This window comes from Vidua macroura, chromosome 16 (assembly GCF_024509145.1).
Source record: "Vidua macroura isolate BioBank_ID:100142 chromosome 16, ASM2450914v1, whole genome shotgun sequence".
NCBI classification, from domain to species: Eukaryota; Metazoa; Chordata; class Aves; order Passeriformes; family Viduidae; genus Vidua; species Vidua macroura.
This window is the reverse complement of record NC_071586.1, coordinates 13,210,621-13,226,864: the sequence shown is the minus strand read 5'-3', so window position 1 is coordinate 13,226,864 and position 16,244 is coordinate 13,210,621. Positions and strand designations below refer to the sequence as shown.

The 16,244-nt window shown below is 43.9% G+C and overlaps 1 protein-coding gene across 1 annotated transcript in view; it reads right to left on the bottom strand.

Annotated features, from left to right (window-relative positions):
• Positions 1-13,995, bottom strand: part of FOXK1 (forkhead box K1) — a 56,675-nt gene extending 42,680 nt beyond the window's left edge. The window contains exon 1 of the mRNA XM_053991927.1: positions 13,565-13,995. Within this exon, the coding sequence (XP_053847902.1) occupies positions 13,565-13,947 (383 nt within the window). The 5' untranslated portion in view covers positions 13,948-13,995. The remainder of the gene's footprint in view (positions 1-13,564) is intronic.
• Positions 13,996-16,244: the final 2,249 nt, after the last annotated feature.

The window sequence follows — 16,244 nt, the reverse complement described above, 5'->3', positions numbered from 1 at the left end:
GGTTGTATACATAAAAATAAGGAGAGTTAAGAGACTCTGTATAACACACAACAGCCTGTGTACCACGGCTGCTCTAATCAGGTATTCCAACCTGTGGAGGTCTAGATCCTATCTTAACCATTTCTGTACCGGCCAAGAAATATTTGATCTTCAGAGAAAACATAAATTACGTGCAACACGTGTGTGTATCTCACTTGTATCTTCAAATCTTAGAAGTACAAAAATCCCTTTCCATGTTAGGCTGATCAATCTGTTAATTTTTTAGTATATTGTCAATATTATGTTTTTTTCCCTAAAACTTAAAAATTATCAGTATCTGTGACTTGAAAATAAATAACCAAAACTTAACATGCTACATATAGACACCCCAAAAGCTAAATAGTTATGTGGTTTGTACATAGCTAAGAGGGGCCAGGAAACAAATTGTTTTAGTTCCAGAGAAGGCTTTTTTAATGAACTTGGTCTCTTTTTAACTCTAATATTTCTGTATTTTAATTTATTTTCCTAAATGGTGCTCACTTTCCAATCTTCCATTTTGAACTTCCTTGCATTCCATATAACGGCATTGTTTTTCAAGATGTCTTTTTTAAAAGGATCACCACATAAAACTCCTGTAGGTCACAACCCCTTTAAGCATGTTTCAAATCCTGATTTCTCTCTGTGGAGATCAGCAAGCCTCTTCCACCAAGAGAAAAATAGAGATCCCCTCCTCAAGAGCCATGGGGTGTTTCTAGAAGGTCAAGCTGAAGAGAAAGGAGTGCATCACCTACACAAACTGCCTTGCTCGAGCTTTTACTGTGTCACACAAAGGGAAAAAGGCTGTGCTGCCAGGGATCAGTCCCTTCACAGCAATTTTGGACAGCAGCCTCTGGGACACACCACGGCCATTGCACCGACACGTGGACAACGTCAATAACATCACTATCAGCTGCAAGTAGACACAGATGACCAGCCAGCCACTCCCTCCTCCCAGCCTCCTTTGTGTCAATAAATCTTACCCTGGCTGTTTGAGCAATGTTTAATCATAAACAGTTGGGAACATGCTCCAGAATATAAACAAAGGTGAGTAGGAGAAAAACGGAGAGTGCAGTACTGAAAATCACTCACCACTTGCTGCTGAGCCAGGTAACAGAGAGCAGAGAAACAAAGAACTGCTGGGAACAGCACACAAGCACCTGGTGTTCATTTAAAGCAACGACCATGCAACAACATTAAAGTATTCGGGACTGCAGCCACGGAAGGATTTCAAGGACTAAATGCATTAACATTCTTGGTTCTCTTAAAAACAAACAAAAAAAGAAAAATTAAATTGCTTAGAACACCCACTCAGATGCATGGAAATAAACTACCCTCATTGATCTCATCCCGCTGCCATTTACAACAGTCATCTTGATTCCCTTCTGTGTTGCTAATCAAGCTAAAATTAACTCCTCTCCTGCTTACCACACATGCTAGAGCCACAAACATCAACACAGAGGGACAGCAGGATCAATTGTTTTTCTCTACAAGTGCAGCCCACCTTGCTCATGTGGTAAATGTGTATTTAGGACTTACAGTGTCCCTCCAGGGATTTTAACCACCTTTGTCATGGGGCTGGGTGGCTGTTTAGACTGGGTGACAGAATAAGTAGCTCTACACTTCAAACACTTCTGAACAACTTCTAGTCATTACTGGCCTCTATGGACCTCTGTAAAATAGGCTGCAAGAAAGTGGGGATTTCAGTCCTGTTCAGCCAGTGTCCATCTTGGAAGAATCAACATCACACTTGTCACTCCTACTCTGACTAAGAGCTAAGATGTGTCTTAAGGCAGCGTCTTCACAAAGCCCTGGAGGACTCTTTATTCCCAGAAGTTTGGGGCTTATTCAGAGGACACAGAGCTTTGTTTATATGGTTGTCACTCTAACAACACTGTCAAAAATAAATATCATATCCGAGTGTTCAGTTCTAAAGCAGCTTCATTTCAGATCCCAATGCAATGTTTTAAAGGAAAAATGCCAAATCAAAACAAAATCCCAACCCTACCAGATAACAGCCATTAAAGAAAGCTGAAGTACATATCAAATTGGCAGAACTATGGAGTGGAACAGAAGTTTCAAAGAGAAAAGCACTCCATGGAGATAAATATACTTCAAGTGTGTGCCTGACAACAGCCTAGGTTTTATGGTACTGGAAAAATACAGTACAGGGATAAACAAGGTTAGTCCATCCACCCCCATGGCAACTTGCTGTCCCACTAAGTAAATTCAAGTGCACAATGAAAGGCAACTCTTATGAAACAATGCAGGATGACATGTAATTCTGAGTTCTGCTCTGGCCACCTCATCCTGCACCGATCCTTCCACAGACATCAAATTCTGCACTATAAGGCTGAAATGGCAGACACTGCACAGCCTTGGGTCAGGAGCACGTTTCGCTCAGCCCTTGCAAGGGCTCAGAGGCCTGACGTGTCTCAACTTCCTGTAGGATTTCTCATTTCCCACTTTCCCCAGTCCTAAGGGAGCACTGCCAAACCACAGCTCCCAATGACAACATGTAGCCCCTGGCTGCTTCAGGACTCCTGGACTGTGGCTACTCTGGCAGCACCAGGCAGTGAGTCTGACATTGCTTTCCAGAGATGTCAAGAAATGCTCAACACCAGCTCTAGAATACACACACATGTACCCATTTTCTGGTGCAGTAAACCAGAAAAGGCTGCCTAGCCCCCATTCACACTCAATTTTTCCCTGCTCCAAGATAAACCTTAAGATAAGAGCCTAAGTCTGGCTTCCATTCTACCACAGCAGAGACCACAAGAAGTGACTCAGCCTCTGCCACCACCTCTCATTCCTTCCCTGCTTCTGTGAAATTCAAGAGCCCTTCTGAGAGGCTTTCCAAGCCTCTGCTGGTCCCACTGATCTTGGTTAAAATGAAAAAGGTCAATATTAACTATTTTCCTTCTTTGCTCATCTTGGCAGAAACACTGAACTATGTTTCCCCCTCAATCACAAACCACAATTAACACCTACCTCAGTGCCAAAAAAAAGCCCCATTTGCACCCACGCTCAGAGGAACTTCCCTATACTGGCTTCTATACAGAGTTCTGTTTTCAATAAGAAATTAAACAGTTCACCAAGAATTAAATATGTACTGACAGTATGGAACTAATTGCAAGGCCACAGTTGGCCTCTACAAGAAGCACTGGTTATTCATTTCCATACCTCACTCAATACCAAGAATTTCAAATCTTTGTTTAACTGCCATGGAACTTCCAGCTGGCTGCAGATCCTGCCCCTTTCACCACACAAGTCTGGCCAACTTCAATTCTACCCCCATTTTCATCCTAAGTCCCATTTCCTCGAGAAGACCCTTCCTCATTACTGCAAGCATCCAGACTCTTGGGGAATTTTTGTACCCTGGAGAATAAGGGTAAACTAACCTTTGAAAATAGCAGTTCATAAAATCTCCTAATAACCTTTTCAGAGAGAGGCACTTGTTTCAGCATCTTTGCTGGATATACTAGAGCAGTTTGATTCTCATGTACAATCTCATTTACAATGCCATCAACTTTCTTCTAATGGGCCATTCATCATAGTAGGGTTTGCTATCAAGTAGCCAGCCCAATACCTTGAAATGTCTCACACAAGTCATTTAGCAGACTTACCCTTCCAAAGCCAGGGAACTACCTATAAACACATTAGGCAAGGCTGAGCAAAACAAAATCACCTCAGTAAAGCTCAGGGAAAAAAATCCTAATTTCCACATATATATGCCAGAAAAAGCCTGCGTGTGGGATGGTACTAACCTTTGAATTCAATCAGGCTCTCTAAGAGAGCTCTAACACGCAGAGCAGGACTATGATGTATTTTCCTTTGAGGCTGCTTCAGTTCATTTAGAAAGTGATTTGGAAAAGCTAATGTACTATTTATGTACATTATAAAAAACTACCCATATGGAGTTAAAACTTTGCAAAATGTTCACATAAGTCCGTTCTACTCCCTCTGAAGACATTTCACAATCCATTCAATACCCAGTAGAGGAAGCCAGGATTACTGTTTTAAAACAGCTCTGAGGGTAGTTCAAATGTTTTTAAAGCTGACAACTTCTAGACTCAGAGCCAAATAAACATTTGGGGCAACAGAGAGTCTCTTACACAAGTGTCTACAAAGTGACATTCACCTGGATTCTTCCAAATACTGACATTTAAAATAAAGGATAAAAGAGCACAGGCATAACCTTTCCTCCTACTAAAAAAGACAGTAATTTTACTATGATTCAGATGGTGATGTACTGAATTGGCTTGTGAAAGACCACCTAGCAGGACGTGGTTAAGATTGTAAACAATAAAAAACTATCACAAGATTTCTCAGGTATTTTAAATTCTGCCAGTATATATAACTGTGCTGAGGGGTTTAATCCTTGAAAAGAGTTTAACCAACTGAAGTGACAATGACTCTTCCAAAACTCAGCACGTGTGGAAGTTGTTACCCCAGTGGTTTCATTATTTTTAAATTAGGAAAATTTTAGAGAGTTATCTTGTCATATTAATGGCATAGTTTTAAGGTTCCCTTTGCTTCAGGACAATATACAGAATTAGGGAAACATTTTACTTCAATGGATGTACCTTATGTGGAATATTTATATGAACTTCACATTTTGCAGTATCAGCCTTTTGGGAAGCAGAATTCTGGCCGTTTTCTGCTATAGGATTTTAACAGGAATTCTCATTCTTGCAATAGAGAGCAAAGCAGGAAGAAATTGAGAAGAAACTGTAGTCTCTTGGAGAAGAGGATGCACCCACTTGGTGACAAGAGCCTTTAGATTCACAATCAATATCCACCAAAACAAACTTGTTTCCCAACTTCATCCTGTGGCTGTTTGCAGTATTTTTTACACAATTGTAAACAGATGATGTGCAAGTCTAAACTACTCGATTGTGCCTATTTTCAACAGCCAGTCTGCATACACCTTGTTTACACAACATACACACAAAAAATGATAACAATTCTTTAACCACTAGCCATCAGGAATTTTCTTCTAAGAATTCCTATGCCTGAAGGGAACTTCAGTGCTTGCCTTAATATTCCATGAAGGCATTAGCAGCAAAGCATGTGCCAGCCTTTGATTTCCTTTGCTGGTCTTCCCAGGACTAAAACAGTTTCATTATCTTGTCTCATTAGATGGTGTCTGAGGGAGAGATGGGAAAAGAAGAGCTATAGTAATTATCCAGCTGAATGAACAAGGCAGAAGGAGGCAAAGCCACCCAATTGCCAGGCTTGTTGACAGCCAACACCACGTTATACCAGCCACGAGACAATTAAAAAAAGGAACGAGATCAATAAACAAATAGCAGTTGGCACATCTCCCACACCAAGAGCCCACCCTCACTGGCTTGGGCTATGCCTCAAACTGAATGAAAACCAAAATAATTTTTGGTCTACCCATCAGGTAGAAACGAAATTTGCTTTCTGTTTCTAGTCCTTTTCTCCTCCCACACAATCAGGATTCCGGGTGTGTAAGAGTCCAGAGTTCTTATGCCCTCAAGAGAGGAAAGGCCTGAAGTTGCTCAAGAACAATTCCTTTAGCAAGTGCACAAACTGGCTCTGCAGGGAGTCCAGTCCTGCTTAGACAAACTGTTGGTGGCTTCTGTATGTGGCCTGAAGGGAGATAGAAGATTAAAACAGTTTGTGTGGGAAGGTTTCCCAAGGCTCTCCTTGAAGTGGCACAAAGCAGAAAAAAGGGGTACAGCTCCAAGGTTGTATTTCAGAGAGAGGAGGAGGGATGTCCTTTTCCACAGTGCTTACACCACCTCTGCAAGGATTTTTGTCTCCTCATTCTGTCCTGAAAGCTGGAGTGGATTGTGCTTGCACATGAAAACAGGCTCTTATGCTAGAAGATTCTCGAAGCAGGATAACAAGTGGTAACTGTGCTGAAAGTTTCCTTCCACTTCTCCTATCCTAATCACACAGCATATATTAACAGAACCAGACAAAGACTGTCCATCTTTGCTCCTTCAGCTAAGGCAGAGCTCCTAATTAACTTCTACATTATTTCTCCTCAACTGTCAAGATGTCCTCAAAGAACACGAAAATTACATATCTGGTACATTTAAAGGAGGGAGGAAAACCACCAAAGTAAATTGCACATGCACAACAAAGGACAACCCAAGAAATTAAACTCGCTTTTAAGTTACTAAAAATAGACAGGATGGGAGGGAAGGGACTATCAATCAAATCTTAAGAGTTGCTGAATATTCAAAGAACAGCCTTGTAATAGACTGCTCTCTCAAGGCTGCTTGAAATTTTTATGATGAAAAATGCACGAGGACATGAAAAAAGGAGCAGAAGGATAATGAAGAGCAAAATACACATGACAGAAGTGGATACAGAGTATTAATTAGGCCATTAAGATACTTAAATGTTTTACTGTCCAATAAAATATGTATTTCATAAAAATTAAGTGCCATGCAGAAGGAATGCACGCATGCATTTACTGAGCTGTTCTGAAGAAACCAAAGATGTGAATTACTAGCAAAAAACATTTGTGTACAAAAGTGAATAGACATTAGTAAAATTGTATTTGTACTATGAAAACAAAGAATATACAATTGGATGGAAATTTTCACTCACATTTACTTAAGGGAGAAATTCATCTGCTCTATAAGCATCTCATCAATCTGCTTTTGTGAGGAGTCTGCAGTCAACTGAAATAGGGAGACTTATAAATACTTGAAAAAACAGTTCAGTGATTAATACTGAATTATTGACTGAAGTGAATGCATTAAGACCAGACAATAATTTGTACTCACAATTAGTCGATTAACCATGTCTGGAAGTACATCAAGATGCCTTTTCATAGCCCACATTCAGGAGACAAAAAAATGCTTCAGCTTTTTCATCTTACAAATTTTTCAAAGGAAAAAAAAAATCACTGCAAAAATGACACCTCCACATTTTCCCTGGTTTCAGTGTTGCAGTCAGTTACATCAGGGCCCATCAGCCATTTCAGATTCATAAAACAACATTTTAACCTAAGTTTACCTGTCAGCAAACACTGCACAAGCTCAGGGGACTTCTTAGGCATTTGCTGCAAAGCATATTCAACTGTAAGAGAACAAAGACCTTCACCACCCAATACACTGTGGACTATTCTTTCTTTACAGTGGATATCTCAGTCATGAGTCTTCAACCTCAGGAAACTCCTGGATGTACAGGGACTGAACCAAAGATAATAAAAGAAAGCTGGTGTTGGGCATGGCTACATGTGAGAGAAGCCTCTGTGCTCTGGAGAGCTATTAAGGAAAAGGAAAGGAAAGAATCTGTACTAAAAGCAAATGAGAATTTTTCTCCCTTTTCATTAAGAACACCAACTCAAAAGCACATGATTTTTCTTTTTTTAACCACAGTTCCACTTGGATTAGAAAGGAAAGCTGTCTCATCCACATCCAACCAGCAGTGAGGTGAAGCTTGGTCTGTGAAGCATTTCTGGTTACGGAGCCCCTTGGCTCTGATGGCAGAACACGCAGACACTGCTCAGACACTGAGCTAGAAGGAACTCAGAGTAAATCACCACATGCCAGAGGAGCTGATATGGAGCTGAGTGCTAGCAGAGATCCCCCCAGAATAGGAAAGCCAGCTGGAGGGAACTGTCAGCTCTCTGAGTGGTTTAACAAGCACCTCACCAGCTTATGTCCCCTTTGTCACCCCAGGCTGTCACAGAGCAGTCCCCAAACCCTGCTGGCTCTGCTCTCTGACAACACTGCACAATCTCCTCTTAATAACAGACACTAATTTCCACACCTGGGCCAGCAATAAGCCTTTATTTGCATGGCATAAGTGGCAAATTCAAGTAGTTCCCTGTTCTCTACCAACATCCTGTTGCCACATCTACTCCTCCAGGCAACTGCAACATTGAGAGAGAGAATTTGGTGTCCCACAGAACAGCTCTGATGCCAAATGGCCAGTGGAGCAGTTACTGGGAGCTTGCTCACAAAGACAACAGGCACATTAATCTGGTTGTCATTTATGCTCTCAGTTATTCAGTTATCACGTTTTCTGGAGAAAGGGTAAAAAAAAAAGCAAACAGCATTATTATGATTTGTTACCAGGACAGATGCTCTACAGTGAGTACGCTCACACAGCTGGCACCAAAATAACTAGGATATGAATTACTACAGATTTCATCATTTTTATTCCCCATTTTCAGAAAAACAAAAACTTTCACACTCATTCATCCTCTAGATTTATATGAAAACAAAACAGTACCCACAGGAAGGAATCCACAGTCACCTAAGGATACATGCCACGATTAAGAGTTTGCTAGCACAAAGAAGTTACACCAGCACAACTTGAATCCACATTTATGACTTTATAGCTGAGACTCCACACAAAACTGTACAAGACAAGTGTGGCATGTTCTCCTTAGATTAAGTTTTTCATAATCAACACATCAGCTAAGCTGAACCAAGCCTGGTTTAAAAGAATTCATAAGGACATACACTGAGTTTGCATAACCTTAGTTTATATTCACAACCTGACTTACAGCACAGCTATTTTTGAATCAACAAATTGAGCAGCAGTTTCACATGAGAGAAACTTTCCCTTAAACGTTTAATATAACTCATGACAAATTGAGCTGCTTAGCCAAAAATTATTACTTGACATGAATTCCATAATTAAAATCAGGTAATCCTTTATCACATCTTGCTGTGCAACAAAAAAACCTGTTCTCAAAGACAGTCTTTGAAATTAAGTAAGAGCATGAAAAATACAAGATGAAGCACTAAGAAAGCAAATCTTTAAAGGGTTTCTATCAAGAGTAAAACCACCATCCACAAGCTGTAGCAAACAACCTATTTCAAACAAAGAACAAAAAAAAAAAAAAAAATGCAGGTACTGCAATATTTAAAAAGCAAAACTACCTGAGGAGTTACCAGAGACAACATTCATATGCAGCATTTCAGAAACAACTAGTTCTGCAGTCGTGGTTCTGTGGTCAAGGCATTTCCTTGGTGTGTGTTCACAGGGCGTGCAGCTGCCCCCAGACGTAAGGACACCCTCCCTCGCACCCACCGTGATGGCATCGCTCCAACCACAAGAATGGAGCTCAAGCGCTTGGGGAGGTCACCAAAACACTGCAGTACATTGTGCACATCTCAATTTTCCTAGAATATGGCATTTTTTAAAACTTGAATTAGTGCCTGGAGTTTCTGGCTATCAGACTGTACAGCCACGTCCCTTAGAAATTGGATCTAATTCTCCATTTTCCGGTTGCTGAGACACCCCCACTACCCAAACACCAAAGGGAACTTGTGTACTCACAATATGGAAAGATTAATGCACGTGTAAGATTCTGCAGGATCAGCACCTTTGTGTGTGGTCAGAGTATTGGACTATTTATTTTTGTCAAGTTTATTGAGCACCTAGAAAAATCCCATTATAAATAAAGCAGCTTGCTCTTAATAAAACTTGACATGCATGGTAAGTTTTCAATTTATAACAGGACTTATATACATAATGTTTTTATTTTAACTCTGTGTTTTAATTTGATTTCCTACATCCATATATTTACTTCCCTTGAATTTATTCTCAAACTAAAAAAGCTCCTCCATTTATTTCCTAAATGCTAAAAGAACTACAGGTTTAAAAACTTGTTTTTATGCATAGAAACCTCATACTGAAAGAACTCATATACACTGAAAAACACCAACTTCAGGCTCCATTAATTACGCTACTGCAAAAATTCTAAATGGTCACAGCAGCAATAAGCAAATATCCCATGAAACATTCCCAGACAAGCATCATTTTCCAATCTATTGAGCTCACAGTTCAAAAAGCTCAAGTGCTATTATCAGGCTATGCTCAAGCAACACTTGCAGGTTTAGTCAATAGAACTTTTGTATTTAGGAGCATCTGAAGACCTGACTCATAGCTACTTAAAATTCAGGTTAGCAAGTTAAACTTTCATCTGCTACAGTTCCTTCTGTTCTGGGGGGACAAAATAAATAAATAACTAAACCAACACGTATTTTAGTTACTGAAGTGCCTAACTTGTTACTGCCAATTATTTTTAAAACTGATTCAATTTTGAAGAAAACAAAGAAAAAGTTAATAATTCATCATTAACCTGATCCTCTAAACACCTGATTACACCATACATTTGAAGAAATTACTGTCCTCAACAGGAAAAAACACTCCAATTAATGGTTCTTGCTCTATCTTACACTTTTGCTGGTATCAAGAGTTTTTAAAATTTGGTGCATATTCTCCTGGTAGTTTTGAGTTCCTCTCTTTCATATAGAAAAATACCCAGATAGTTATCTACAGATTTCCAGCTCCCACAAGCACAGCTAAAAAAACATCACAAGCTATAAAAAGAGTTTCTAGCAAATCCTTAATTTGATTTGAAGCACGTATTTTTGATGCAAGTACTTCCATAATTTCATCTTGATTTATATTTGTAATGTCTGCTGTAGTGTGGCACTTATTAATTAAACTGATTAAGGATCTTCAGCTGTACCATAGGCTCTCCACTCTTCCACCCACTTTGTTCCTAACTGTCATTAACCTCTAGGAAATGTCCTCTTTGTTGGTTATTACTGTTTAATTATACTGTATAGTTATGTCATCACATCTGTGAAATACAACCTCCCATAACAACACAGCTGTGGAATATGATACTCCTGCCCAGCAGTAAAATCCTGGTTACAGCAGAGAATCCACACACACCACACTGATGGAGGAAGTGATACAAAGCTTTTCAAAAGCCCTTGATTTTGAGTAGGGCTGTTGAGACAGGAGGTAAGTACAGCTTCATGAAAGGTCTCGAACTCCCCCTCTTTCCTCTCTTGCCACCCCTCCTGACAAGATCTTCCATACATCAGGAATTACTTCTAAAATTTAGAAAACTTAGAAAAGAGAAGTTCTACACAGAAATAGAAAAGTGAGAAGGAACCTCAGAAAACAGAATTTATGAGCTCATCATCTATTTTTTTACTAATAGTATGAACTACAACTGAAAGACACTTTTTCCTGGAACCCTCTGCTTCCATTCATGATCTCATGATGCACAAGCATTTCCTCTGCTTGCAAAGTAACAGCAGCAGTGACTGCAGTGGTCCAAACAAAACAGCTCTTTGCACATTTCTGCCATCCTTTACAGGTGTGAGGGGAAAAGGGAGGACAACCACTCAAACAACCGGTTTTTAGAATATTACCAGCAAAAGCTGCCCACATCACAAGGACCTCTCTCTAAAACGCTGGATGGAATGATCACTAATTCCTGAAATTTAACATGAACTGTACATTCTGCTGGTACACGGAAAAGGTGTGGCTGTGTCAGGAGTGTTACCATAATATGCAGAAAACATTGTGTGAAATCTGTGTACTACAACCTGTCCTCACTTTGTCCTCCTTCTGACAACATTAGCTGGCTGTAAGCACACAGGCTTCTCTACAGGAAAGAAATGGCACTTTATGTTTACTGGGGAGAGTTTTGTGTGTGTGTGTGTGTGGAGAGGGTGACTGAGAGAGAATTGCCTGATTTTTCAAGAGCAGAGATAATGAGATAACAGCAGACAGTTTCAAGCCTCAATCAAGACTCTGTATGCTAAACTTCAACAAGATTTTATTTTTCCTGGTCTGAGTTACAAACCCTTGACTGGCCAGCAAGGAGTTGTTTACCTGATAGAAGCAAGGGAGCAAATTCCTTTAGATTGATGCAAAACATTTTCCTACTCTGGAAGTCAGAAAGGGAGGAGCACCAAGTTTATTTATGTAGCTCAACAGCAGCCAAGCTATGAGGATGCCTTATTGTGTAAAGTTCAGAAGTGTACATTAAACTCCTCCCTTTAAACCAATGCAGGAGGAAAGTTGCTGTTCCCACTCCAGGAGTCAGGAGCAAAGGGGAGAGAAATAAACAACGAGGTTGCTGTTTGACATAGTTTTCTGTCACAATGCTTATGATTAACCAAGTGAAGAAACAGAATGACAGGGAGCAGAGAGCTTGCACAGATACCAGAGGGAATGACAACAGAAGCGCCCAGGGCTTCAGGTGGTCTTGTTTTACAAAGCCAGATTAATTAACCAGACACTAAAGGACATCTCTTTTAGAAAATGAAACACGTTAGAAACCAAAACGCCTCAGAGAGTGAGCAGCTAGGGAGCTATAACTAAATTACTAAGTACAAAATGAAGCAGCCTGCAGAGGAAATGAGTAATTAAAAAACCCTCCCCTGAGCGACAGGCTGGCGAGAGAGGGATAACTCCAGGACCCTGGTGCTGGAGGTAAACAGTACCAAAGCCAAAACGTGACAGATGAAAACAGATGTTTTATACAAACAACAACCCCAATCTCCTGCCTTTACAGCACACTCAGGGATGGCATTAGGCACAGTCAGTCTGGAACAACCTGAGGAGATGCACACAGGAATTACATCACCCACCACTATCACGCTGCTGCCCTGGGGTGAAGCACTGCAGTCGCTGGACAGTACTCAGCAGCTATAAACAATGTTTTCAGAGGAAGAAATAGATTAGCATCAACCTCGTTCTTCTTTCTGCAAGAGAATTTAACAGAGCACAGACCCTGGCAGCACAGCAAACCTTTCTGCACCCCTCTCCCCTTCCATAAGGAAGCAAAGACACCCTTGGGCACCTGCTGTCCTGGTGAGCAGCATCACCCCCAGCCTGACCTGACTCCTTTTTTTCTGCTGCTCCACAGAGACACCAAGAACAACACCTAACTTGCCAACCCTTAAGTAAGCAATTCTGGCAAAGTGGTTTCCAACTTTTTCCGCTAGATCTTTTCCAAAGAAGACAAGGTCTTGGGTGTAGCAAGTTTTAGCCCACTGAGAGTCCTTCCTTCTTCTCTTTCTGAAACCTTTAAGAGCCACTAGTTGAACATGAGTCTGTCTGCAGGCAAGCATGGAGGATGATGATGACCATGGGGGACATCCTGCAGTGAGGGGCTTACACTTCTTCACACTTTTTCCCCAGACATGGCTCTCTCAGAGGGAGCAGCCCCAGTCCCAGTGAACATCAACCTCTTTCTCAGCCACAGACGGCAGCAAGGCTGGGAAGGTGAGGACATCCCATGTTGATGCCGAGAACCTCATCAGGCAGATGTCACTCAACACCACCTCGTGCCCTCTACCAGGTGAATGTTCCTCACCCACTGTGACCAACTTCAAGTGAGGGGACCTTCACTGTCTCCTAATGCTCTCTGTGAGCAGGGGGATGCACCATCGCTATCTCAAGCCCTCCAACTTCTTCAAAGGCAGACGCTCACCATCCCGTAAGACCTCTGGTGGGCAGGGGGACCCTTCACCCCTGTTTCCTCCATCAGCTGTGGCCCCTCACCATCACCTCAGGCCCTTCTGGCAGACACACATCCCCTGCATGGGACACGGGCAGCTCACCGCCTGCTCCGTGGGCGAGGGACCTCTCACCGTCCCCTCCTCGAAGGAGCCCCCGCTCCGCCCAGCCCCACGTCCCCTCCCCGGGACAGAGGGTCCCTCTCCGCCCCCTGGGGCCGTTCCTGCCCTGCGGAGCGAGCCCGGCCCCGCCGCCCCCGGCCCCCGGCACTCACTGCGGCGGGAGCTGCAGGGCCGGGCCGCCGCGGCGCTGGAAGGCGCCGTCCACGAAGACGCCGTTCTTGCCGAGGCAGCGCAGGTAGAAGTGCGGCTCCTGGAAGCTGAGCTGCAGGTGCCGCCGCGAGATGAAGCTGGAGTGCCCCATGTTGACGTCCACCGAGCCCTGCGAGGAGTTGCGGCCTATGGTGACGGCCGGCTGCCGCATGAGGAACTCGAACTCGCGGCCCTGCAGCCGCGCCAGCACCGGCCCGGTGCAGGCGGCGGGCGGCGCGGCCGGGGGCGGCGGCCCGGGAGGGGGCGCGGCGGCGGGGCTGCAGGGCGCCGAGCGCAGCGCCAGCAGAGCCCGCGCCCCGCTACTGTCCTCCCCGACTTCGGCCATGTTCCCCGGCAGCGAGCGAGCCAGCGTGCCGGCCTCCGGGGCGGGGCCGGCGGGGCGGGGATGGCGGGGACGCGGGGCGGGGCGGGAGCCGCGCCGGCCGCCGCCTCCCCCGGCAGCTCCGCCGGGCGCGGCCGCCCCGCCGCGCTCCGGGGCGCGGGGCGGGGGCGGCAACGGCGGGCGCGCGGCGCCGCCTGCGGGCCAGGGCGGGCAGCGCAGCGCGGGCAGGTGTGAGGGAGCGGCCCCGGCCCGGCGATGCCGGCGGTTAAACCGCTCTGTGCCGGCCCCGGGGCCGCCGCGCCGCACAAACACCCCCCGAGCCGCGGGGGTGCCCCCGCCGCAAATCAGTCGGCTGTGGGCTTTCTGTGGGCGCGGGCAGGTCCATGCCACGGCACGGTTCTGGTCACTGACGTGGGCTCGCTTCAGCGGCCCTTTGCTGCCTCTCCATGGAATCATAGAATGGTTTGGGTTTGTGGGACTTTAAAGATCACCCAGTTCCTGCCCCTGCCATGGCAAGGACACCTTCCACTCTGCCAGGTTGCTCTAAGCCCCATCCAGCCTGGCCTTGGACACTTCCAGGGATGGGGCAGCCACAGCTTCTCTGGGCACCCTGTGCCAGGGCCTCCCCACTCTCACAGGGAAGAATTTCCTCCCAATATTTCACATAAATTTCCACTCTTTCATTTTGTACCTATTACTCCTTGTCCTATCCCTGCAGCTCCTACCAAAGAGGCTCTCTCCAAATCACCTCATAAACAACTCCCTGTGCTGGAGAGATGCCCCAAGCCCAAACCAACCTGCTCCAGGCATTCTGTGGGGCAGGAGCACATTCATCCTCTGGCTGGGGTCTGGTGTCTGACATGACCTGGGTTCAATGGCCTTCTGCTGCCTCTCTATGGAATTATGGAATTTTGGCTTGGAAGAGACACTAAAGCTCATCTGGTTCCATACCCCTGCTGTGGGTAAGGACACCTTCCACTAGATCAGGTTCCTAGGGGGCTCCTAGCCCCATCCAACCTCACCTTGAACACTTCCTTAATAACCCTGGACTATTTGCTGAGGCTTGCTGAAAGGGGAGATTCATCCCACACCCACAAAGGTGTGAGGGTTAAAGCACCTTAATGTCCTTTTGAAGAGTTTATACATATAGATATATACACTCATATATGAATGTATATAATCATATAGTGTTTTTATATAGATTTATACTCAGAAGGTTTTTCATTATAAGGGACTGTAGGTCGTTTAGCTTGCATTACAGCATTTCTTGAAATTGCTTTTTATATTTCTGTATGATTCTGCATTATATTTCTATCTATAAATATATTAATGATAAAGGTCATGTTCTGTGCCACAACAGCATATATTTGGCTCATGTATAATCTGTGCTATACTTACATATCCATATATACATATATCCAGATTAAACAAAAAATGTTTCTGTATAGGCGAGCTGGTGATACTTTGCAGAATCCTGAATAGTTAAATAATCACAAAATACAATGAATTTGAGAATTTGGGAGAGGGAGCAGCTGTAGTTTTGTATTGCTTCAGCTTGTGTGGGGAATGTGTCAGCTCATAGCAAGGCTGCTCAACAGTTTCGAGGAGACGGGGGAAAAAAATCCCATAACTGGTCAAAAGTGCAGAGCAAATTTCAGCGATGAAAACTGTAATTAAACGAGCTGGAATCGGTCCAGGACCACAAGGTTAACATCCCTCTTCCTGGAACATCTTCCCTGAGATGTTTAATGACTGCTGAGCAGTCGGGACCTGCATTAGACATCTCACCCGAGACACTGTCTTCAGTGAGTGCTCTTTGCCTCTGCAGTTCAATACCAACCGAGGGGAAGAGAGGAAAGCACAAAACACCAATGCCACTTCCTCCACACCAGTGGCAGCTCCGCAGCGAGACTCAGCCGAGCTGGGCACAGCACAGGGTCGCAGGAGAGGGAGGAAAAGCATCCACAGAGGGGGCATGGGGAAGGAGGGAGGTGGTCTGAGCTGAGATCTGAGCTCCTCTCCTGCCCCAAACTGCTTAGCATCAGCAAACGCTTGTGGCCAAAAAACAAAATGTGGCCGTCAAATAGAGCCAGAGTCACATGCTGCCTAACAAGAGCTGGCTCAGGCTTTTACTCCATCCACCCTTGGCTAAGTGTGCTGTTACCTGAGTGTAAAGGTGGACCCAAGCTGGTAGGCAGGTGAGCAAGCAGGGTAAGACCTTGTATCAGAGCAGCCTGACCTGGCAAAAAAAAAAAAAAAAAAAAAAAAAAAAAAAAAAAAAAAAAAAAAAAGCAGTGCTA